Source organism: Pristiophorus japonicus, chromosome 12 (assembly GCF_044704955.1).
Source record: "Pristiophorus japonicus isolate sPriJap1 chromosome 12, sPriJap1.hap1, whole genome shotgun sequence".
In the NCBI taxonomy this organism is placed as follows: Eukaryota; Metazoa; Chordata; class Chondrichthyes; family Pristiophoridae; genus Pristiophorus; species Pristiophorus japonicus.
In genome coordinates this window covers 176513628-176539977 of record NC_091988.1, presented here as the reverse complement: position 1 = coordinate 176539977, position 26350 = coordinate 176513628, and the positions used below count along the sequence as shown (strand labels likewise).

The following is a 26350-nucleotide window of genomic DNA, read 5'->3' as shown; positions in this document are numbered from 1 at the left end:
GAAGCAGTTAGAGGCTGATGAATATTTGAACCAGACGTAATTTTAAATTCATACTTTCTGCCCTTATTTTTATATTTCTGATAAATTTCTATGTCCACATTTATAATAGAATTGACAGAACTTTGTCACACAATAATGGTGGTGTTGCAGCATCTTCACTGGGGGCGGGGCGGGGGAAAAGAGACGTTGGGGAGGTTGTAATTACTTAGTGTGCAAGTTTACACAGGGAGCTTCTATAATAAATGTGGACACAAGAACTTTACAATGAGAAAAGTCGACAGGAAGTACATGCAGGTGCAAGGTTGTTAAATATAGATAATTAAAGTGTAGTTTGTTTATTATAGGAATAAACCTACTCAATAGTTTTATTACTCAGTTTGCAAATTAAAGATGAAACATTTCAAAAGGACAGCCATACATGAAGCCTGTCTAATTATCTGCCAATTATGTACATTATGCTCATTTAAAATGTTGAGATTTCAAGCTCACTATCCTGTTCAAATTTGAATCCATACGATCTGATTCAGTTAAGATACATTTTATAATAATGAGAAAAATAATTATTTGTTTAAAAATACAAAGTGTACTGTGAATTAAGACTCTTTCTGCAGTTACCTGGATTTTGATTTTCTAGCACTGTCACTTCTTAGAGGATCAAATGTGGAGGCATCGACTTGAAGCTCATCTTCATCCTGCAGAGCAGCTTCCAGTGCAGCCTGTACCTTTGGAGCAATGGCTGGGCCCTCATAGTCCCGAGTAGTTCGGCTGGGCATGTCCAGTTCTAATAGCAAGATGTTTTCAGCCTACATGTGAATAAGAATATAGAACTGAATCAATAAACCAATCACACTCCATGATGACAGCAGCAGAATAAACTACTGAGCATTACTGTGTATGCATAAGTATCGCACCCACAGGGCACCGATGTGTGCAATTCAGCTTTGCACATTTTAATATACTCAAGTGAATACTGACTAAGCAATATTTTAGCAGCACAGTTCATAAAACAAGGAAGAGTTACAATTTATAGTCTAATTTACTCACCCTGTATCTGGGGTCTGATCTTGATATCAAAGCCATTTTTGCATAGCTACTAAGCGGTCTCTCGTATCCAATTGCTGATACTGGTCGCTTCATCATCTGCTGATTGCTAGAAGGCATAAGGTGAAAAATATTCAAATAATCAAAGAGATTATATAGGGCCCGACTTTGGTGGGCATACCGCCCGCAGAACGCCCGCATACCACCGAGAATTGGAAGTTTTGTGGAAAAGCAGCTGCCCTACCGCCTGGTGCAACTTTGGTGACTGACAAACCGCCGACACTGAAGACCCGACATACTGCCGAAAACTCCAACATTGGTCACTCACCGCCGACTTACCACCCTGAAGCATACTGTTCTGGAAAGCGGGCTTTTATACTTAGTAAAGTGGGTGGTAATGCACGGTGCATTCATTTGGACATCGGCAGGAGCATTGGAGCAGAGCACTGCAGTGGTAGTCACAGGAAAAAAAGTCAATTTTAAAGGAAAGGCGCTTTTTGGAGGGAAAGAAGGATTTCTGGAGGTTATTTTGTTTATTTAAAAATGGGGAGAAATCGTGAAAAATCGGGAACACCAGAGAGAAGCAGCACCATTTGGTGAACACTGATGTTGGAGTAAGTGGCTTTAAATAGTCAGTTTAAAACAAAGGCGGCTTTTTGGAGTGCAGCAGCAGCCTTCGAGTGCCTCACTGCTCCTTCTCACTGTCTCTCCTCACGGCCACTCTCTGCACATGTGGTGATCCTTGACCTTCAAAATTGTGGCAAAATACAAGTTTGGAAAAAAAAAAATTTGCGCATGCACAGTGCGATCGAGGAAAGCCTTTCTCCGGCTCGACTCCATTCTGCTAGACTGCCTGCTACGCAACGCTCGCACAACGTTGGCAGACCGCCGAAAAGAAGATGACCAAAGTTGAGGCTTCACGTCTCGGTGGTCTGCCGACGGTGAAAAACGGACCGCCGCAATACCACCGGGAACTCGGCGGACCATCGGTAAGCACCAAAGTCGGGCCCATAGACTTTACCATTTTTATTTAATCTTTATTTATTACAACATTCCAGTGAGTCCAGATTTTGTGTTTTTATAATAGGAGTGTTTATGCCATGTAGTGCCTAACATCAAGGCCACTGATTTATTCAAATCAATAAGGCAAATTCCATCTTTATTAAATGGTATTCAGACTTCTGAGGCTGTCAGTTATTGTGAAAACTGCAAGTGGCCTTTTTTTTCTATATCCGTTTCTTTTTTAATCCGTACCATTTTGAAAGCTGAAAATCTATAGCAAATAATATATGCAAGATGCACCAGTTGTCGTTTATACAGTATAATTTTAACAATTAGAGCTACAATAGGCATGTAATTAGTACTGTTCATCATGTTTGTTTCACTTTCAAACAATTAGATGGATAAATTTAATCATGTGTTACTGTGAAATATGTAATTTGTTAATTTTGTTATGTTTAAAACCCTATTTCGACCTCAAAATTTCAGTTACTGAGAAGAAAAAGGCAGATAAAACTGGTTTGCAAAAGCATAGAGTAATTCGATTGCATCATCAACAAACCGTGACAGTGAAATGTGGCATCGGAAGATTAAATGAGAAATCACAATAGGAAAAGTTGATACAGGTACAACAGTCTGACCCAATAAGGGTGATGCAAGAGAAATTTGGCATTAGAGGTACCAGTGGGACAAGGATTAAAGTGCTGGTCCCTGCATAAGGAGGTAAAGGCTTTTCTTCTCACGCCTTGTATCTCTTCTCACGCCTTGTACATTCCAGCTCCAAGGCTCCAGAAGGTACTGTTATGGGTTGGGATACCAGATAGTATTCCAACATGGAATGTCAATAGGAGAGAACCTAAACAGACCGCTGATAAGGCGGTGAGAAGAGACCAGAGAGAGACTTCATGGCACCAAAGGAAATGTATAACAAATCCCAATGTAATGATACCATTCTGGGAACGGTCTAAGATGGTCACGAGATCATGGCCTGTCAGTCAGAGCTCATGACCTGTCAATCCGGAGTAGTACTGATAAGGCAGTCCAATTAGGGAAGTAGCGCTGTTAAGGTAGTCCAATTAGAGATCTAGGGAGGTCTTGTCCGGGAACAGAGGGGTTTTTGAAATGTATAAAAGTTGTATGATTGTGCTGTTCGGGGAGCATCCCCACTCATAGGCGGCTGTGATGCGGGTTGTTCCCGGACGTTCGAAATAAAGATCGTTATACTTTGCCATCCGTCTCTGTCTGCTAACTTCGAGAATTGTTACGTGGGCTGGGGCGAGCGTCGACCCTCTATATCAGTGGGCCCGCTCGTGGGAAAAGAAGCCTTCCCTCTCTCCCCCAACAGGTGACAACAGGAAGCAAGGTTTGTGGATACGAAATGTGCTCATAGTAAAATTAATATATAATATATAGATGTGTATAAAACTTTGATTCCAACAATGCTGAATGAACCGGATATCTACCAGCGGCAGTTGGTGAGAGGGGAGCGACCTGTCAAAAGCCCAGCGGGAGATCGAGCCAGCGGCAGTTGGTGAGAGGGGAGCGACCTGTCAAAAGCCCAGCGGGAGATCGAGAGCCAGCGGCAGTTGGTGAGAGGGGAGCGACCTGTCAAAAGCCCAGCGGGAGATCGAGAGCCAGCGGCAGTTGGTGAGAGGGGAGCGACCTGTCAAAAGCCCAGCGGGAGATCGAGAGCCAGCGGCAGTTGGTGAGAGGGGAGCGACCTGTCAAAAGCATACTGGTGCAGCTACAGCGGGAGAGAAAGCAAAATAAAAGTAGAAAGTAATCAAAAAGTGACGTCACAGCCAATGGGGTAAGTGATTGGCTGGTGATTGGTGAGTAGCTTTTCTTTTATTTTTTATATCAGTAAGTGAACTATAACATTGTTATTACCAATTTAAGGGTATCTAAGGTTAAGACATGGCAGGAGAGCTCGGTCATGTGATATGCTCCTCCTGTACCATGTGGGAACTCGGGGACACTTCCGGTGTCCCTGACGACTACGTGTGTGGGAAGTGTATCCGCCTCGAGCTCTTGACGGTCCGCGTTGCGGAATTGGAGCTGAAGGTGGATTCACTCTGGAGCATCCACGATGCTGAGAATGACGTGAGTATCACGTGTAGTGAGTTGGTCTTACCGCAGGAGAAGGGTCCACAGCCAGATAGGGAATGGAAGACCAACAGGAAGAGCAGTGCAAGAAAGATAGTGCAGGAGTCCCCTGTGGTCATCCCCCTGCAAAACAGATACACTGCTTTGAGTACTGTTGGGGAGGATGACTCATCAGGGGAGGGCAGCAGCAGCCAAGTTCATGGCACCGTAGGTGGCTCTGCTGCAAAGGAGGGCAGGAAAAAGAGTGGGAGCGCGATAGTGATAGGGGATTCGATGGTGAGGGGAATAGATAGGCGTTTCTGCGGACGCAACCGAGACTCCAGGATGGTATGTTGCCTCCCTGGTGCAAGGGTCAAGGATGTCTCGGAGCGGGTGCAGGACATTCTGAAATGGGAGGGAGAACAGCCAGTTGTCGTGGTGCACATTGGTACCAACGACATAGGTTAAAAAAAGGGATGAGGTCCTACGAAAAGAATTTAAGGAGCTAGGAGCTAAATTAAAAAGTAGGACCTCAAAAGTAGTAATCTCGGGATTGCTACCAGTGCCACGTGCTAGTCAGAGTAGGAATCGCAGGATAGCGCAGATGAATACATGGCTTGAGCAGTGGTGCAGCAGGGAGGGATTCAAATTCTTGGGGCATTGGAACCGGTTCTGGGGGAGGTGGGACCAGTACAAACCGGACGGTCTGCACCTGGGCAGGTCCGGAACCAATGTCCTAGGGGGAGTGTTTGCTAGTGCTGTTGGGGAGGAGTTAAACTAATATTGCAGGGGGATGGGAACCTATACAGGGAGACAGAGGGAGACAAAAAGGAGGCAAAAGCAAAAGACAGAAAGGAGATGAGGAAAAGTGGAGGGCAGAGAAAACCAAGGCAAAGAACAAAAAGGGCCACTGTACAGCAAAATTCTAAAAGGACAAAGGGTGTTAAAAAAACAAGCCTGAAGGCTTTGTGTCTTAATGCAAGGAGTATCCGCAATAAGGTGGATGAATTAATTGTGCAAATAGATGTTAACAAATATGATGTGATTGGGATTACGGAGACGTGGCTCCAGGATGATCAGGGCTGGGAACTCAACATCCAGGGGTATTCAACATTCAGGAAGGATAGAATAAAAGGAAAAGGAGGTGGGGTAGCATTGCTGGTTAAAGAGGAGATTAATGCAATAGTTAGGAAAGACATTAGCTTGGATGATGTGGAATCTATATGGGTAGAGCTGCAGAACACTAAAGGGCAAAAATCGTTAGTGGGAGTTGTGTACAGACCTCCAAACAGTAGTAGTGATGTTGGGGAGGGCATCAAACAGGAAATTAGGAGTGCATGCAATAAAGGTGCAGCAGTTATAATGGGTGACTTTATTATGCACATAGATTGGGCTAGCCAAACTGGAAGCAATACGGTGGAGGAGGATTTCCTGGAATGCATAAGGGATGGTTTTCTAGACCAATATGTCGAGGAACCAACTAGGGGGGAGGCCATCTTAGACTGGGTGTTGTGTAATGAGAGAGGATTAATTAGCAATCTCATTGTGCGAGGCCCCTTGGGGAAGAGTGACCATAATATGGTGGAATTCTGCATTAGGATGGAGAATGAAACAGTTAATTCAGAGACCATGGTCCAGAACTTAAAGAAGGGTAACTTTGAAGGTATGAGGCATGAATTGGCTAAGATAGATTGGCTAATGATACTTAAGGGGTTGACTGTGGATGGGCAATGGCAGACATTTAGAGAACGCATGGATGAATTACAACAATTGTACATTCCTGTCTGGCGTAAAAATAAAAAAGGGAAGGTGGCTCAACCGTGGCTATCTAGGGAAATCAGGGATAGTATTAAAGCCAAGGAAGTGGCATACAAATTGGCCAGAAATAGCAGCGAACCTGGGGACTGGGAGAAATTTAGAATTCAGCAGAGGAGGACAAAGGGTTTGATTAGGGTAGGGAAAATGGAGTACGAGAAGAAGCTTGCAGGGAACATTAAGGCGGATTGCAAAAGTTTCTATAGGTATGTAAAGAGAAAGAGGTTAGTAAAGACAAACGTAGGTCCCCTGCAGTCAGAATCAGGGGAAGTCATAACGGGGAACAAAGAAATGGCAGACCAATTGAACAAGTACTTTGGTTCAGTATTCACTAAGGAGGACACAAACAACCTTCCGGATATAAAAGTGGTCAGAGGGTCTATTAAGGAGGAGGAACTGAGGGAAATCTTTATTAGTCGGGAAATTGTGTTGGGGAAATTGATGGGATTGAAGGCCGATAAATCCCCAGGGCCTGATGGACTGCATCCCAGAGTACTTAAGGAGGTGGCCTTGGAAATAGCGGATGCATTGACAGTCATTTTCCAACATTCCATTGACTCTGGATCAGTTCCTATCGAGTGGAGGGTAGCCAATGTAACCCCACTTTTTAAAAAAGGAGGGAGAGAGAAAGCAGGGAATTATAGACCGGTCAGCCTGACCTCAGTAGTGGGTAAAATGATGGAATCAATTATTAAGGATGTCATAGCAGCGCATTTGGAAAATGGTGACATGATAGGTCCAAGTCAGCATGGATTTGTAAAAGGGAGATCATGCTTGACAAATCTTCTGGAATTTTTTGAGGATGTTTCCAATAAAGTGGACAAAGGAGTACCAGTTGATGTGGTATATTTGGACTTTCAGAAGGCTTTCGACAAGGTCCCACACAGGAGATTAATGTGCAAAGTTAAAGCACATGGGATTGGGGGTAGTGTGCTGACGTGGATTGAGAACTGGTTGTCAGACAGGAAGCAAAGAGTAGGAGTAAATGGGTACTTTTCGGAATGGCAGGCAGTGACTAGTGGGGTACCGCAGGGTTCTGTGCTGGGGCCCCAGCTGTTTACATTATACATTAATGATTTAGACGAAGGGATTAAATGTAGTATCTCCAAATTTGCGGATGACACTAAGTTGGGTGGCAGTGTGAGCTGCGAGGAGGATGCTATGAGTCTACAGAGTGACTTGGATAGGTTAGGTGAGTGGGCAAATGCGTGGCAGATGAAGTATAATGTGGATAAATGTGAGGTTATCCACTTTGGTGGTAAAAACAGAGAGACAGACTATTATCTGAATGGTGACAGATTAGGAAAAGGGAAGGTGCAACGAGACCTGGGTGTCATGGTACATCAGTCATTGAAGGTTGGCATGCAGGTACAGCAGGCGGTTAAGAAAGCAAATGGCATGTTGGCCTTCATAGCGAGGGGATTTGAGTACAGGGGCAGGGAGGTGTTGCTACAGTTGTACAGGGCCTTGGTGAGGCCACACCTGGAGTATTGTGTACAGTTTTGGTCTCCTAACTTGAGGAAGGACATACTTGCTGTTGAGGGAGTGCAGCGAAGATTCACCAGACTGATTCCCGGGATGGTGGGACTGACCTATCAAGAAAGACTGAATCAACTGGGCTTGTATTCACTGGAGTTCAGAAGAGTGAGAGGGGACCTCATAGAAACGTTTAAAATTCTGACGGGTTTGGACAGGTTGGATGCAGGAAGAATGTTCCCAATGTTGGGGAAGTCCAGAACCAGGGGTCACAGTCTAAGGATAAGGGGTAAGCCATTTAGGACCGAGATAAGGAGAAACTTCTTCACCCAGAGAGTGGTGAACCTGTGGAATTCTCTACCACGGGAAGTAGTTGAGGCCAATTCACTAAATATATTCAAAAGGGAGTTAGATGAAGTCCTTACTACTCGGGGGATCAAGGGGTATGGCGTGAAAGCAGGAAGTGGGTACTGAAGTTTCATGTTCAGCCATGAACTCGTTGAATGGCGGTGCAGGCTAGAAGGGCTGAATGGCCTGCTCCTGCACCTATTTTCTATGTTTCTACACTATCCACCTATAGCTATGTCCAAAAACAGCATTTTCTGAGGATGTTGGGTACCTCTATGAATGCTTGGTACAAGCACTAATTTCCACTTGCTGGAGGTACCCCTCCATTTGGGAATTTTCCAAGTAGTGACCCAGGAAAATGAGATGAGAGGCGACGCCACACCACTTGTGGTGATAATCCATACCACTTGCAACTTTCACCACCCCTCCCATGGGAAAAGCATGCATACCTTAAAAGGAGTCAGAAATCCCAGTGCCAAAGATCCCTGCTCCTTTTTCCTCTGCTTTGCATTTGGGAAATAAGTGTATCCCCAGGCACAAAGCAGATTAAAATCAGCCCAAAGAATCCAAGGATCATAATACCTAATACAGCAAAAGATTTGGTGGATACTCTACAAAATAAAAGGCATTTACAAGTATTCTTAAATGTACTTTTAATAAAGACACTAAATGGTATAACAAGATGTGAGGGCTGGTATCTCTCAAAATTGCACCTGCAGTATCTGTACCAAGGTATCAAGGATAAGTTAGAGATTTTCCATGATCCAATTGATTCAAAGTTCTGTGTTTCAGGGACTGAGTTTCAGGCATAGAAACTATGTGAGAGAGAGTTCCGCAGGCAGGAACAGCAATGTTTAAGGTTTCGCCACTGGTATGCTGTATAATCTTTGGAATTGATGCAGTACATTGATGTGCAGCCAAAGTCGAAGAATGAATATGGAAATCTAATTTAAGTGACTAACTACTCTAGTGCTGAGCCCAAGAAGAAGAGATGGATTTTTCTCTGCAGCCTGCTGAGCTAAAATTTTCTATCCATGGCGGATTCGGCTTTTGCATAAGCTTGAAGTTACCAAAAGTAACAAGACTGCATATTCTTGAGAATTTACACTCTGCTACCAGCTTTGCCAACCACTTTTGTCTCTGCACAGCTCAGATGTGATTTTGAAAGAGCTGGATGTCTGTTACTAAGTTAGGTATTGTCATAGGCAAACTTTCTCAATCTACATGTTGCCACTCTCAATTATAAGAAAATGAATAGGATATACTGTATTCATTTGCTTTCATTTAATTATTAAACCATAGGATACATTTGTCTTGACCATGCAAGTATGGTGCAGCTGAACAGGGCATTTGTCTATGGGATCAATTTTGAGGAGTCCAAGGCATTTAGTCTAGAGAGAAGGAAGAACATGATCAAGGGTATGATATTATATAGGATAGAAGGGGTTTATGAGGGACCCAATCAAGGCGTATAAAATATTAAATGGGATAGAGGGGGTTAAGGAGGGACCCGATCGAGGGTATAAAATGAAATGAAATTATCAAGGAATATAATAAATAGTACTAAATTCTACAGACACATAACAAAATGAAAAGCGGGATAGATCCACTAAGCGATGCACAAGTCAAACTCACAGGTAATGACAGTGAAATAGCAGAAGTATTGAATAATTACTTTGCCTCAGTATTCACCAGTGAGACTAACAAGGGGGGCGGGGGGGAAGAACAGGATTTGATATTAGAAGAGATCAGAAAAGATAGGGACATTTAAGATTGAATGGGGGTGGGGGTGGGGGTGGGGGTGGGGGGGAAAGGAGAGCTAAACTAGTCATAAACTAGGCATAGATGCCTTTAAGGGATAGCTCGTAGATGCCTTTAAGGTGTGGCTAGGTAAGCACATTAAGTCCTGCAAATCCCCTGGGAGGACAGATGCACCAACGTTAGTGTCCTTGACCAGGCCAACATCCCCAGCATTGAAGCACTGACCACACTTGATCAGTTCCGCTGGGCAGGCCACATTGTTTACATTCCAGACACGAAACTCCCAAAGCAAGCGCTCTACTCGGAACTCCTTCACGGCAAACAAGCCAAAGGTGGGCAGAGGAAATGTTACAAGGACACCCTCAAAGCCTCCCTGATAAAGTGCAATATCCCCACTGACACCTGAGAGTCCTTGGCCAAAGACCGCCCTAAGTGGAGGAAGTACATCTGGGAGGGCGCTGAGCACCTCGAGTCTCATCGCTGAGAGCATGTAGAAATCAAGCGCAGACAGCGGAAAGCGCGTGAGGCAAATCTGTCCTACCCTCCCTTACCCTCAACGACTATCTGTCCCACCTGTGACAGGGACTGTGGCTCTTGTATTGAACTGTTCAGCCACCGAAGGACTAATTTTTTTTAGAGTGGAAGCAAGTCTTCCTCGATTCCGAGGGACTGCCTATGATAATGATGTGGGTGAAAGGAATATAAAAAATTTCAGATCGGGTCAGATGAAGTATGGTGGGAGGAGGCTCGTCTGGAGCAAAAACACCGACACAGATCAGTTGGGCCGAATAGCATGTTTCTGTGCTGGAAATACAATGTAAATGTATGCATGCATGAATACTGTACCACACCCTTCAATTCGTGTAATTGGCTGGGTCTTCCACTGGTCCTCCTCTTCATCAAAATAAGCTCTGTTCATTATTTTATTCTTTTCTTCCAAAGGTATGAAGTTCTCAATTACAAGGTGCCTTAAAATAAAACAAAATAAGCAGATGTTTTTGTTCAAACCTATGTGAAAGATAAACTTCAAGCCTGTATCATTTTCCTTTCAGTACCCACGAATAATAGCAAGAATCTATCTATCCAAGTGTCTGGCAAGATCACTCTCACTAGATTTCTTCATTACAAAGCTATCACCAGTGAATACTATTTTTTTGTGGGGGGGGGGGGGGGGAAGAGGATTAAAAACTTTTTGCAATTGACTCACCTCCTAATTTGTCAGATAACCTATTTCTCAACCCTATTATCCTTAAGGTGAAGAAGTTCTGTCCAGCTTCCTTCCATACTCGTAATTTACTTTTTTCCCCAAACTTGTTACTTGATATTTAAACCTTTTACTATCGTGAACAATTTGCCTGGATCAATGTCAAATTCCAGCACCATTTTGAAAACTTCCTTTAGATACTTGCAAAAAGTGTTCTTTTCCAAAGAAAACAAATCCAACTTTCTCAAACTTTCCTTTTAACTTAAAAAGTTAATGTAACAAATGCAAAAGCTATCAAAAGCATACATGGTCTTATTTAAATGCTCAACATCGGTGTAATAATTCAGTTTCTATAGATCAAAACATTTTCCTATCAAATAGCATGCATCAAGAAAACAAACCTATTATAAGCAACTGATGATTTATTGGAAGAATTTTAAACCCCCTTCTTTAACTATTTTGATACCTTTCGTATTTATTTTACCTATTTTTTCTTCTCCAATACTGGGTACGTACTTAAGTTTAAGTTCCCTGGTTAGTTCATTCTGTGTTTGTTCCAGCTCTTGTCGTTCTTTGATGTGTTCCTCTTGCAGATCATGAATCTCAGCTTTTACCGCCTGGAGCTTAGCAAATAACTAACAAAAGAAATTGTTTAAACTACTGAACACAAATGAAAAAATGTCAGAGACCTCTTGTAAATAGCCAGTGGATTAGCACAGAATCATTGGTTTCTGAAAAAGGGTTTACTTAAAAATAAATTCTAACCATAAAATACAATCATATCTAGTGACATTTTTAATCATACTAAAATCACTAATTGGCAGATGAATTTCCTTCTTTGTGACTAAATGTCTATTCTATCATAACATCTTCAGGGACACAACAAAAAAAATTGCACCAATTATAGTGCAATTACAAGAGTTTCATTATATCTTGTAACATGAAGCATAACTCAATAGTCCCAGAGAACACTTAGCAAATGACAACTCTTGTGGACAATTTATAGGGCAGTTAACTAGTAGAAAGGTGATTCACTTCTGAGAGGCTTACACCAACTATGCAAATGGACTGAGATGTAGCAGATGGATTTTAATGTGGCTATAAATCATGAGAAGAACAGTAAATAATGCAACATTAAAGAATTCTATTTCTAATTCAATTTCAGACAGAAAATGACAAGAAAAATAATTTGGAAGTGAGCGGTAATCATACCCTGAAAATATCTAGTCAGTGTGAAGCAGTTATCAATAAAGTAAACTGGTTACTGAGTTGCATTGTAATATAAACGGTATTAACATTGCTTAGATTAATAGGATACTAATGAATGCAATTTTTGCCACCCTCTCTCAAAAAAGTTATTGATGCATTAGAAAAAGTTCAGAGAAGAGTGACCAGGATAATTCTCAGCTGTAGGGATCTAAGTTAGGAAGAATGGTTCAACTGACTAAAGTATGTCATGAAGCAAAAGCTAGGGTGAACAGGGAGCTTGACTATACAATAAACGAGACTATTTTGTTCCCCTCAGCATATGTATTGTGATGCACAAAACATCACATCTGTGTAGGACAGGCTGGATGATCTTTTCCTGTCCATAATTTTTCATACGTTTGTACATTACTTTCACCAGAGAAGAGGATGGAGGTGAGACATGATACAAGTCTTCAAAATAATGAAGGGTATAGATAAGGTTGAAATAAGTAAGCTATTCAACTTGGAAGATAAGCATAGAAATAGAGAACACAAGTATAAAATTCACAGCTTCTGCAAGGTTCGAGACCAGAAAAAATGTTTTCCCTGTCCAGAAGATAGTGGGTGGTCAGAACAGACTCCCAGAGAAGGTATTAGATTTGGAGTCAATTGAAACCTTTAAAAGGGAGTTTGATTAATACCTGATGAGGAGGATTGAGGGATACAAAGATATTGACAGCTCTGTTTGGGTATTTTCACTGAAGGTAGAGGAAAGAACCTGGTGGTTTGTAATGTAGGTGAACAATAGATGGGGTAGGAATATAGATGTTACCATTTTTGTCGGCTATTTTGTGAAACAAGTAATTTTTTTTCTTTCAATACCTCAAATTTCTACTCAAGCTAATGCGAGCCTATAGCTGTGATGTCAATGATCTACCTGCAGGCAAGTCTCAGTCAATACTGCTCTGAGCAAACAGCTAAAAAGGTGCAGGACAGCAATGTGGAGTCACTGCTTCCATACACACCCACCATTAAAAGGATGCTGGCCAAGAACCCGATGTTTGAGATTAGGATGTCTTATGGGTGGGATGGGGCAGTCGGATTGACCATATACCCTCCTATTCCTCTGGGTCATCTGATGGTACGCCAAAGGCAAGCACCACAACCTAACTTTTTTTTCTGGTGACAGGACATTCCTCTCCAATTTCTTTTGAAGTGCTAAAATTACTTGGATATGTTGAATTAATGCTTTAATTTCATTTTGGTAACTTGCTGTTGGCCAATTAGCTTCAGATAATGAGAATCTAATTGTTGTTAAAATAGTAGGCGATTCTCAGACATAATAACTTGCTGGTTACATGCACACTTCTGATACCACAATTAACTACTGACTCCTACAGACTTACATTTTAACATTTTATAGCTACTTCACCATTATTTTATTACTCTTCTTGGAAGCAGTGAACCACAGTGATACCTAGGTTACCTTTTTCAGCTTCTTAGTTTTAACATCCACTTCTTGCTGGAGGGAACTGTATGTCTCCTTCAGCTCCAGTGTCTCTTCATCCTGAGTCTCCATTTGCTGCTGCATCTCACGTTCCCGACGTTTCTGAACACAAAATAGTCAGCACAGAGGAGGAAATTATTTTAGAACTTTTCTTAATGTTTTCACTCTTTTCAAATTGTACATGAATGTTTCAACAACAATAACTCATATTTATATAGCGCCTTTAATGCAGTAAAACTTTCCGAGGCGCTTTACAGGCGCATTATTAAACAAAGTTTGACATCGAACCACATCAGGAAATATTAGGACAGGCGACCAAAACCAGTTACTTCAATACTTCAAAAGCTGGTACTTTATTTCAGTAATGGCATGGTGGATAAAATGTTTTTCAAATCACAAACTTTTGGCCCACAAACACCCCACTGCTATTTCCTCTCAAATACCTTTATTTATTACCATCTTCATCTTCCTATTATATCAGCCAGTGTTTATTGATAGCTGAGGCTGGGTGTTGGTCTGTGGGGTTGGGCAGCGAAGAAAGGGAGAATAGGAGAAACAGCAACCTCATAGAGAGGGGAAATGAGAGTAACTGACACTTGAAAATGATCAATCAGGAGAGAAATCACTAAGATTGGCACCATGTGACCAATCACTTTGCTCAGTTAATGGGTGATCGACAGACTGAAGAAAGATTGAACTGCTTTCCCTGCAAGCCCAAATTGATAATTTGTGTCACTAGGGCAGGTCTGTGCTAGCGCTTCCCCCAAACCCAGACCTCACCAGGAAGGTGCTGTACAGTAATCAGAGCAAAAACGATATGGTGCAATAGGCTGAAAGTTAGTGAGACTTGGACAATATGCATAATTTAAAATAGAAACGTGGTAAAATTACTTAATATTTAAAACATTACAATTTCACATTGATAACATGATATTCAGCAATTTTTCACAGCCCATAACAATCAGATCAAAATTGGTGATAATCTTTATATAACTCATTTTGATATGACTAAGTTTATTTTGGAAGACAAAAAACTTGGCTAACACATTTAAAGGAACTTTGACATCTCTGTTCCAGAACCTTCTGCTGTTCATTAGTGTGATCTACAATATTCTTGTCTCCTACTCGAAGTTTGTTTTCCATAATTGAGTGAATGATGTGACTAGCACCAATTCGACCATAGACACAGAATACAATTATGGGCCATTTCCCTTTTAATTAAGCAACATGTATAAATAATTTTCTACAATTAGGAAGTTAAGAAACCAAAGCACTGCATGTCAAAGAACAGATGCTCCTGTATTATAAAAGGTTATCTTCTTTTGGTGGGAAGCGACTGAAGCAAATAATCTTGAGCCTTTTATAGCAGCGCTGTCTGAATCTAACTTCAAATAGTTTTGATTCTATGCTGTCTGCTCCGAATTACCTGCTCTGCAATTTCTTGACGTCTCTGTTCCAGAACCTTCTGTTGTTCATTAGTGTGATCCACAATATTCTTGCCTCCTACTAGAAGTTTGCTCTCCATAGCCTAGTGAATGAAACATTGAAATGCAATTTGCTTACTGTCCAGTCTTGTGTAAATATAAGTACAAGATGATAATTTTCTACTAAATGGCTATAAATAGTTTAGCCTCTATACTATAAAATAGGTAGATTTGAAAACAAATAATAAACATTTTTATTTTCTGCTCATGTTTTATTCCTGGTCTAGGAGATGGATTAATTTAATTCTATTTTTTTTCTTCAATTTGAAACGAAGGTTAGAAACTTTCCATGAACATTAAAACTGAAAAGAAAGGGCACCATCTGTCATTAAGATGCAGTTGTTGCCAGAGTAAACCCCAATTACACTCGAGAGGGTACAGAGGAGATTTATGAGGATGTTGCTTGGACTGGAGAATTTTAGCTATGAGGAAAGATTGGATAGGCTGGATTTGTTTTTTTTGGAATAGAGGAGACTGAGGGTAGACCTAATTGAGATGTATAAAATTATGAGGGGCCTAGATATAGAGTGGATAGGTAGGGACCTATTTCCCTTAGTGGAGGGGTCAATAACCAGAAGCATAGATTTAAAGTGAGTGGGAGGAGGTTTAGAGGGGATTGAGGAGAAATCTTTTCACCCAAAGGGTGGTGGGAGTCTGGAACTCACTGCCTGAAAGGGTGGTAGAGGCAGCAACCCTCATAGCATTTAAAAAGTACTTGGCTACGCACCTGAAGTTCCGTAACCTACAAGGCTACGGACCAAGAGCTGGAAAGTGGGATTCGGCTGGATAACTCTTTGTCAGCCGGCATGAACACGATGGGCCAAATGGCCTCCTCCTGTGCTGTAAATTTCTATGGTTCTATAATCTCCACTCTTCATCCTGGTTCTGCAACTAGTAGGGACCAGGGGTGAAGATGAAACGGCCAGTTCTTCACTGCAAAATATCTTGAACTGATCACGTAGGAAATTACTCATTTTTACAATAGAGCTGATACACTTTCGTAAAGCTCATACTGGGCTTGTATGCAAAAAAGTGGAACTGCTGTTTGATCGCATCAAATAGAAGGTAAGTAGATTTACAGATAACACGTGGTCCATGTGCTATCCTGGACTGGTTTTGATCGTCCGAGCTGTTGGGAGATGAATTTTCATCTGTTTTTTTGCCAGGAGACTGCATGACTGCAGGGGAGTGGAGGCGAATGGGAAGTGACTAATCATGATACTCCAGCCATCACGAGTGTGGGGCAAGCTTGATGGGCCAGTTGGTCTTTTCCTTATTTTCATATGTCCTTATGTCTCAAACATTGAATAATCTAATTGTAAATAAAATTCTATACACAAAAATAATCAGTGATTTCATGCAAGTAATTCACCTGCAATCTGAATAGAATCTGGCAATGCAGTATTTTAATTTGCACGGTCAATGTTACAAAACTTTCGCTCCGACTATGCTAAGAGTACAGATTTTAACATATTACTTAATATTTAAAATATTACTTAATGTTACCACCTGTAAAAGTAATGTTGAGTTTATTTCTGAAATATTAGAAAAACCATAATAGTTTTGTGCATTTCATGTCTCTGGTCAGCAACATGTCCAATCCTCCCATACATCTTATGATAATACACCACCAAATGTATCCTCTGTCATCAGAAATGACATTGTTCTCATCAGTAAATTAAAGTACAATGATAGTTTCTGTGAAGGACATATATGGCCTCAGCAGGTAGCATCGCTTTGTAATTTTTATGGACTGTATTTTCCTTTGTTTGGTTTTCATTAATTAGTGAAGTATAAAGTAGGAACGATCACTTCGTACTTGCAGTTACATTTTTGTTTTTACAAAAAGTGGAAAAATAGATCCGTATATTTAGGTTTGTCAATTTCCTAGCCAGTCATCAACAGATCCTAAAACAATTGGCAAATAGGTCCTTAAAAAAAACCCCAGCAATTTTGTATTGGTAATAACCTGTGTTGATTCTAAGTAATAGTTTGTGCATTTCACCGACTTTCATATTTACATTTTTATTTTATAATTTAAAGCTCAAGTGGCTGCAAATTAGCCTCTTAATATTTTGTCCTGCAGACTTTTACAACGTTCAACATTTACAAATGTTTTTCACACACCCCAGTTCCATCAAGTTGCATCGCACATAGCACATGCTTCTTTTCTATTGTTGCAACATTAACTAGAATCCAAGGCCAGGTGGCAGCTTCACTTTGCTTTTGTCATCACCCTTTAGTAGTAACCCATCTACACGGATTTTAAAATGTTTATCCACTTTTATAATAAATTCAATGTGGCACCGTGTATTTCCTGGAGGCAAGTCTGGGTAGCGGATGCAGGCTGCACAGTATCTGTCCTTTTCAATTTTAGATACATGCCAGGCAGCAAAAGTTAGGCAAGAACAGAAGCTGCAGACCACAGTTGAGAGAGGAAACATTAGAGGAGCATGGAGGAGTGGACAACTGATCCAAGGCAGTAGTAATGCCAACGAAGGGGAGAAACACCATCACAATTGCACCAGATGTCATTGACCAGTACAGTCTTGGTACTGCTGAAGGGGCAGAAACCATATTGCAAGGAATAGCTAGATAGATGGAAGCATAGTTGCAAGATTTGAGATGGCCTGAAAGTAAAAACCGGGCAATCTCAACAACAACGTATTTATACATTTATATAGTGCTTTTAACATAGTGAAATGTCCCAAGGGGCTTCACAAGAGTATCATGAGATAAAAAATTTGACACTGAGCCGCATAAGTAGATATTAGTGCAAGAAAGAGGTATGTTTTAAGGAGCATCTTGAAGGAGGAAAGAGGTAGAGAGGCGGAGAGGTTTAGGCAGGGAGTTCCAGAGCTTGGGGCTTAGGCAACAGAAGGCACGGCCACCAATGGTTGAGCAATTAGAATCAAGGATGCTCAAGAGGGCAGAATTAGGGGAGTGCAGATATCTCGAGATGGGGAGGGCGGGGGGGGGGGGGCTGGAGGAGATTAGAGAGATAGGGAAGGGCGAGGGATTTGGAAATAAGGATGAGAATTTTGAAATCGAAGCGTTGCTTAACTGGAAGTTAATATAGGTCAGTGAGCACAGGGGTGATGGGCTAGCGGGACTTAGTGCGAGATAGGACACGGGCAGGCGAGTTTTGGATCACCTCTAGTTTACTTAGGATAGAATCTCAGTCAAATGAATGAGATACACTAGGTGGGTCACAATGGTGCTGCAGTGGCACTTCAGTGTTGGGCCTAGGTAAATTACAAGATACAACACAGGGAAACATAGAAGATAGGTGCAGGAGTAGGCCATTCGGCCCTTCGAGCCTACACCACCATTCAATGAGTTCATGGCTGAACATGCAACTTCAGTACCCCATTCCTGCTTTCTCGCCATCCCCCTAGTAGTAAGGACTACATCGAACTCCTTTTTGAATATATTTAGTGAATTGGCCTCAACAACTTCCTGTGGTAGAAAATTCCACAGGTTCACCACTCTCTGGGTGAAGAAGTTTCTCCTCATCTTGGTCCTAAATGGCTTACCCCTTATCCTTAGACTGTGACCCCTGGTTCTGGACTTCCCCAACATTGGGAACATTCTTCCTGCATCTAACCTGTCTAAACCAGTCAGAATTTTAAACGTTTCTATGAGATCCCCTCTCATTCTTCTGAACTCCAGTGAATACAAGTCCAGTTGATCCAGTCTTTCTTGATATGTCAGTCCCGCCATCCCAGGAATCAGTCTGGTGAACCTTCGCTGCACTCCCTCAATAGCAAGAATATCCTTCCTCAAATTAGGAGATCAAAACTGTACACAATACTCCAGGTGTGGCCTCACCAAGGCCCTGTACAACTGTAGCAACACCTCCCTGCCCTGTACTCAAATCCCCTCGCGATGAGGGCCAACATGCCAATTGCTTTCTTAACCGCCTGCTGTATCTGCATGCCAACCTTCAATGACTGATGTACCATGACACCCAGGTCTCGTTGCACCTCCCCTTTTCCTAATGTGTCACCATTCAGATAATAGTCTGTCTCTCTGTTTTTACCACCAAGGTGGATAACCTCACATTTATCCACATTATACTTCATCTGCCATGCATTTGCCCACTCACCTAACCTATCCAAATCACTCTGCAGCCTCATAGCATCCTCCTCGCAGCTCACAGTGCCACCAAACTTAGTGTCATCCGCAAATTTGGAGATACTACATTTAATCCCCTCGTCTAAATCATTAATGTACAATTTAAACAGCTGGGGCCCCAGCACAGAACCTTGCGGTACCCCACTAGTCACTGCCTGCCATTCTGAAAAGTACCCATTTACTCCTACTCTTTGCTTCCTGTCTGACAACAAGTGCTCAATCCACATCAGCACACTACCCCCAATCCCATGTGCTTTAACTTTGCACATTAATCTCTTGTGTGGGACCTTGTCGAAAGTCTTTTGAAAGTCCAAATACACCACATCAACTGGTTCTCCCTTGTCCACTCTACTGGAAACATCCTCAAAAAATTCCAGAAGATTTGTCAAGCATGATTTCCCTTTCACAAATCCATGCTGACTTGGACCTATCATGTCACCTCTTTCCAAATGCGCTGCTATGTATAAAAGGAAAAAAAACTGATAGAAATTCAAAATAATTGGAAAATGGTGTGTGTGTAGTCTCCAATCGTCTTGGATCTCCTTGCCATTGGACCACACATTAAAAGAATTCACGCACAGGCATCTTCCACCCTTTAAAATGAAGTTCGGGACCTGGAACATCAGAACAGAGACTGTAGATCCCACATTGGTCTCATCGGTCACCTGAAAACGTATTAGTGTGGAAGCAAGTCATCCTCGACTCAGAGGGACTGCCTAAGAGAGAGAGAGAGAGAGAGAGAGAGAGAGAGTGTATGGAGCTCGTACACCAAACATCGCTGCAACCCTCCCCCCTCAAAATTATTATACATTCATACTTAAACCAATCCATGATAATTATGGTTCTGAGTGAAAACAAATGTCGGGTGAAACTATGTTTACGATATTATATATTAATAACTAAGCCGCGGAATACTTCTGCGCAGCTTCCGTTCGCTGGGAGCAGTCACGCTGTAAATCCAATAGGAAATTCAGGAGAAACGTCTTCACCCGAAGAGAATATTTATATCGCGCCTTTCACGGCCACTGGATGTTCCAAGTCCTTTCCAGCCAATGAAGTACTTTTTTTGAATTGAAGTCACTGATGTAATGTAGGAGAGTGGTTAGAATATGGAACTCGCGACCACAGGGACTAGTCGAAGCGAATACCATAGATGCATTCAAGGGGAAGCTAGATAAGCAAATGAGGGAGAAAGGAATGGAAGGATATGTTGATGGAACTGGATTAAGGTGGGAGGAGGTTTGTATAGAGCATAAACTCTGGCGTTGACCAGTTGGGTTGAATGGCCCGTTTCTGAAGGGTCGTTCTCCCCATAGTTTAGAAGGTTAAGAGGTGATCTGATCAAAGTTTTCAGGATATTAAGGGGAACAGATTGGGTAGATTGAGAGAAACTATTTCCACTGGTTGGGGATTCTAGGACTAGGGGCATAGTCTAAAAATTAGAGCCAGACCTTTCAGGAGTGAAATTAGGAAACACGTCTGCACACAAAGGGTTAGAAATTCGGCTTTTAACGATTTTGTCCAGTGTTGGGCGATAATCGTGGCAAAGAAATTGTTTAACAACGCTAGGGCATCGTTACCGCCTGACCTCGCAAAATTTGGCAAATGGTGAAGAGCGATAGCGATAAATCTGGCGTTGCACAACAGAATTTGTGCGCCAGAGCCAAAATTTGCGATCAGAAAAAAAAAAAATCAGACCTTCTGCGCATGCGCAAATTTTTTCCCGGCAGTTTTCCCCCCATTTTTTTCTTCCCGGGCTTCTGGTCAGCTGTCAGGGAACGGCCACGCAGACACTGCACAGCCAGGGTTGAATTAGCCTATTTTAGATTGCAGTCAATCATGACAGAAGAAGATAGGAGCAGGCAGAGAGCGAAAAAATGTACTTGAGGCGATCAAGGTGCTTATCACTGCTGTGGAGAGGAGATGGGGGATTTAAATAGGAGGGGCGCAAGTAAGCCCCTCTCAGCGTTTTTAGGCGTCTTTGGACCAGCATTGCTGAGGTGGTGTTTCGTGTGGACATCAGCAGGACCTACACCCAGTGCCGCATGAGTTCAATGACCATTACAGGATCGTCAGAGTAATATTTTTATTGATGCACTCTTTCATTACTTATATTATAAATCTGACACACATTGGTTTATGTAGGCTTAGTGTTGCACCTGAGGACTTGACCTCAGTTTCAAACGGGGTCTCAGCACCCTCACGGGCAGTTGACCTCGCCGAGGCACTGATCAGACCGGCCACTCGATCTTCCAGGTCTGTTAGGGCATGGTTCTCGGTGGACCGCTGCCTGTCCATCGCTGCACCTGGTGGTTGTAGGACATCTTTCCCTGCAAAGATGACAATGGGAATGGTTACCAGAGGGCCCATCTGTTCTTGTGGCACACAGATAGCCATCAAAGCACTTTAAAAAAGGGGACAAGTCCGACTGCAGCAACTAGAGAGGAATTTCCCTGTTTTTAGCCACTGGGAAAGTCATCGCTAGAATCCTCCTCAACCATCTTCTCCCTGTGGCTGAGGAGTTCCTCCCCCGGAGTCAGAGTGTGGATTTTGTACACTACGGCATACAATGGACATGATCTTTACGGCACGACAATGGCAAGAAAAATGTAGGGAACAGCAGCAACCCTTGTACATGGCCTTCTTTGACCTCACAAAGGCCTTTGACACTGTCAACCGCAACGGACTATGGAGTGTCCTCCTCCGTTTCGAATACCCCCAGAAGTTTGTTGCCATCCTCCGCCTGCTCCACGACGACATGCAAGCAGTGATCCTGACCAACGGATCCATCACAGACCCAATCCACGTCCGGACCGGGTCAAGTAGGGCTGGGTCATTGCGTCAACCCACTTCTCGATCTTCCTCGCTGCAATGCTCCACCTCACACTCAACAAGCTGCCTGCTGGAGTGGAACTAAACTACAGAACCAGTGGGAACCTGTTCAACAGTCGTCGTCTCCAGGCTAGAGCCAAGACCCTCCCAACCTCTTGTCGTTGAACTACAGTACATGGACGACGCCTGCGTCTGCGCACAGAGACTGAACTCCAAGTCATAGTCAACATCTTCACTGTGGCGTACAAAAAGCATGGGCCTTACACTAAACATCCGTAAGACAAAGGTCCTCCACCAACCTGACCCCGCCACACAGCACTGCCCCCCCAGTCATCAAGATGCACAGCGCGGCCCTGGACAACGTGGACCACTTTCTACACTTTGGGAGCATATTATCAGCAAGGGCAGACATAGATGACGAGGTCCAACACCGCCTCCAGTGCGCCAGCGCAGCCTTCGGCCGCCTGAGGAAGAGACAGGCCCTCAAATCTGGCACCAAGCTTATGGTCGACAGGGCCTGCAGTGATACCGGCCCTGCTGTATGGCTTAGAGGCATGGACCACATACAGTCGACACCTCAAATCGCTGAAGAAATACCACCAACGATGTCTCCGTAAGATCCCGAGTGGACAGACGGACCAACGTTAATGTCCTCGATCAGGCCAACATTCCCAACATCGAAGCACTGACCACACTCAACCAGCTCTGTTGAGCGGGCCACATTATTCGCATGCCTGACAAGACTCCCAAAGCAAGCACTCTACTTGGAACTCCGACACAGCAAGCGAGCCCCAGGTGGACAGAGGAAATGTTTCAAGAATACCCTCAAAGCCTCCTTGATAAAATGCAACATTCCCACCGACACCCGAGAGTCCCTGGCCAAAGACCACCCCAAGTCGAGGAAGTGCATCCGGGAGGGCGCTGAGCATCTCGAGCCTCGTAGCCGAGAGCATGCAGAAAACAGGCGCAGGCAGCGGAAGGAGCGTGCAGCAAACCAGTCCCACCCACCCTTTCCTTCAATGACTGTCTGTCCCATCTGTGACAGAGACTGTAATTCCTGTATTGGACTGCTAAATCAACCAAGAACTCACTTTTAGAAATAAAGCAAGTCTTGTACTCTGGCCCTCGGATGGCTCGAATGTTTCTTCCTCGGATGAGCTAGTGGCCGCAGCAAAAAGAAGTGTCGAGTGCATCGGGTCCCCACCGCCCACCCCAGGAATAGGTTGATCAATTTCGAGGGACTACCTGTGATGATGATGATGATAATGGAGTAGCGGTGGTCCTTCAAAAGGAGCCTGTGCTATGTAACCTTATTCATGTCACCCTAGCTGCTGCTACCCACTCGACTGTTGTTTTCTATTTCCAGATGACACGCCGCATGCGCCACATCCTCGAATGGAAGCCACCACCTCCATCAGGTGGAGGTGGAGGAGGGGGACGAGGGCGAGAACGAGGAACCTCCACTAGAAGAACAAATTGATCAACCTATTCCTGGGGTGGGCGGGGGGGACCCGATGCACTCGACACTTCTTTTTGCTGCGGCCACTAGCTCATCCGAGGAAGAAACATTCGAGCCATCCGAGGGCCAGAGTACAAGTTGCGTGCAACAATGCACCACTGGGGTTGAATCCTGTATGCCGTCTCTCCAGAGGATGAGTCGGCAAAGCCGATTTGATGACAGACAAGCAGATGCACACCTGGACATGGTGGGACTGTCCGGGGACAGCATCCAGCTTACCAGACAGCTCCTAGAGGTCTTGGGTCGTATTCCTGCAAGCATTGCGGCACTATCCGCGAACATGACGGAGAAACCACTGAGGTTGTCAATGTCCATGCGCAATTGATGCTCTCGATCTTTGATATTACAGTCCCCAGTATCACACCCAGAGCGACATCACCTGTGAGTGGCGAGGCTGAACAAGAGCCTTGCTACTCAGAAGCCGGGCCTTCTGTACCGAGCTTCTCCAGGGGATCCACACGGCTAGTCCATTGTCTATCCCCCTAATACAGCAGGATTCTGGCCGCTTTGCTGCATCATCGTCTTGGTACCACCTTGGGTAGGGGTCATGATGTGAGGGAGTCGGGTTGTTGGTGGGGGAGGAGGGGGAGGGGGGGGGGGTAGGGGAGGGAGAGAGGAAGGGCCGGAGGTAAAAGACGTTCGGCGCAGGGGTTGTTTCGTTATTATTTTATTAAAGTTTTTTAAGTTTCCCAATAATGTTTAATAAATGTTATTCCACTTTTGAAATGTTTAATTAATTTTATTCAAGTTAAATCTTACTCAAGTTACAATGTTTAATACATTTTACTCAAGTTACAGTATGTTTAATAAATTATTTTGTTTACCTTGACCATTCCTGTGCAGTGTCTCATTTGCAGAATAAGAGGGGGAATAGTCAACATGGTGGGATAGAGTGGCCAGGCAATGGTCAAACGTGCCGTTCACTCTTCAAGCAAAGCGTTGAATTATGAGCTGCTGACGCAAGGCTTTTGCTTTTGCAGTGGGGTAAGCTCCAGGAGGCCTCCCCTGTGGTAGGGGTGGTGGCATGTGTTCATTGCCAGGCTCCTCATCCTCTCTCCTGAGGTGGTCCTGCAGTCCCCAGTGGCAAATCCTGTTCCCTCGTAACGGCTAAGTTGTGCAGCATGCAGCAACAATGAACTCAGAGACCTGCTGAGGGGAGTATTGCAGGCAGCCTCCAGAGTGGTCCAGGCATTGAAAACGGTCCTTGAGCACTCCAATTATCTGTTTGACGATTTTGCGTGTGGTTGCATGGTTCTCATTATGGTGATGCTCGACTTCTGTCTGAGAGTTCTGGAGGGGGGGTCATGAGCCAGGTGGCGAGGCCATAACCTTTGCTCTCCAGCGTCCAACTCTGGCATTGTGGCTGATGCTCAAACAGGCATGAGACAGTGCTCTCACGCAAGATGAAAGCATCATGGATGCTCCCTGGAAATTGGGCATTTACTGCCATGATGCACTGAGTATGGTCGCAGATGATCTGTACATTCATGAAGTGGAATCCCTTTCGATTTCGGTAAACCTCTGGATTGAGTAAAGGTGCTCGCAGGGCGATGTGCGTACAGTCAATGGCAGTCTGAACTTTGGGGAAGCCAACAATTCGTCCAAAACCTACAGCCCTTTCATTCTGTGCCTCCTTGGTCATTGGGAACTTTATAAGGTCCATCCTACGTGCGTACAGTGCAGCAGACACCTGACGAATGCAGCGATGTGTAGCATACTGCGAGATGGAGCATATGTCCCTTGTTGATGCCTGAAAGGAGCCGGAGGCATAGAAGGTAAGTGCTGCAGTCACCTTCACCTCAACGGACAATGCTGTCCTGTTGCCGCTGATAGGCTGTAGGTCTGTCTGTATGAGCTGGCATATTTCTGTGACCACCTCTTTTTGGAAGCGCAACCTTCTAATGCACTGTGCCTCAGAGAGCTGCAGGTATGAGTGCTGTTGCCTGTAAATTCGTGAGGGATAAGGTCTCCTCCCCATACGGTCCACGAGCTCTTCGATTATGCTCAAAATGCTCATCAATAAACCTTTTCCAGCTCGACATTGCATACAAAAAGCAGCCAAGAATAATAGCTGACATAGTACAGCCACCATTTAAAAAAAAAATTTCCTTAAATATCCTTTAAAATGAACCATAAACTCACAAACAACCTCGGTGTGTAAAACTCAGTCTTCCTTCCCCAAATCATTTTATACACTGAACTTCTGCTCAGTTTTCAGGATGGCGCCGTTAGCGCCAGGTGCACCCTGGGTCCGACTATTTTTTTCCGGGTGAGTTTCCAGGCGGGCGATATCGCCGAATTTTCCGCCCGATCGATAGCACAGCGTTGCACGCAGATTGAAGTCATCAAAACGCTTTAAAAAAAAAAAAAATCGGGAAGGCAGTAACTTTTAGCACCGGTGCAAAACCACTACAGAAATTTCCGCCAGGGCGCAAAATGTTGTGCGACTCGTTTAGCACCAAAAAAAAAATCACTTCGCCCAGGTGGAAAAACAGTCGCAAACATGCCGAAATTCTAGCCCAAAGGAAGGTAGATTTTTTGAACTCTCTTCTGCAAACGACAATTGATGCTAATTTTAAATTGGAGATTGATAGCTTCCTCAGATTAGGAGACCAAAACTGCACACAATACTCAAGGTGTGGTCTCACCAAGGCCCTGTACAACTGCAGTAAGACCTCCCTGCTCCTATACTCAAATCCCTTTGCTATGAAGGCCAGCATGCTGTTCGCTTTCTTTACTGCCTGCTGTACCTGCATGCCAACTTTCAATGACTGATGTACCATGATACCCAGGTTAGGGTAAATACTTCGTAATACATGTAAGGCACTGTTAAAAATTATCCCAATTCTGTGAGATTCTATATCACATCCCAAAATCCTGTGAAGTCTTATCGGACAAGTGCCAGCAAAAACATTTTTGCCACAGAATCACACACTACATGTGGCACTGGATTA

The 26350-nt window shown here is 43.5% G+C and overlaps 1 protein-coding gene across 2 annotated transcripts in view; it reads right to left on the bottom strand.

The window, feature by feature from the left end:
* The window catches only part of kif3b (kinesin family member 3B), a 44210-nt gene that overhangs the window by 4162 nt on the left and 13698 nt on the right, over window positions 1–26350 (bottom strand). For both annotated transcript variants that reach the window (XM_070896194.1, XM_070896195.1), the window contains exons 3-8: window positions 14851–14952; window positions 13404–13526; window positions 11246–11364; window positions 10377–10493; window positions 1045–1150; window positions 616–803 (exon numbers count right to left, since the gene is read on the bottom strand). In XM_070896194.1, the coding sequence (XP_070752295.1) occupies window positions 616–803; window positions 1045–1150; window positions 10377–10493; window positions 11246–11364; window positions 13404–13526; window positions 14851–14952 (755 nt within the window). The remainder of the gene's footprint in view (window positions 1–615; window positions 804–1044; window positions 1151–10376; window positions 10494–11245; window positions 11365–13403; window positions 13527–14850; window positions 14953–26350) is intronic.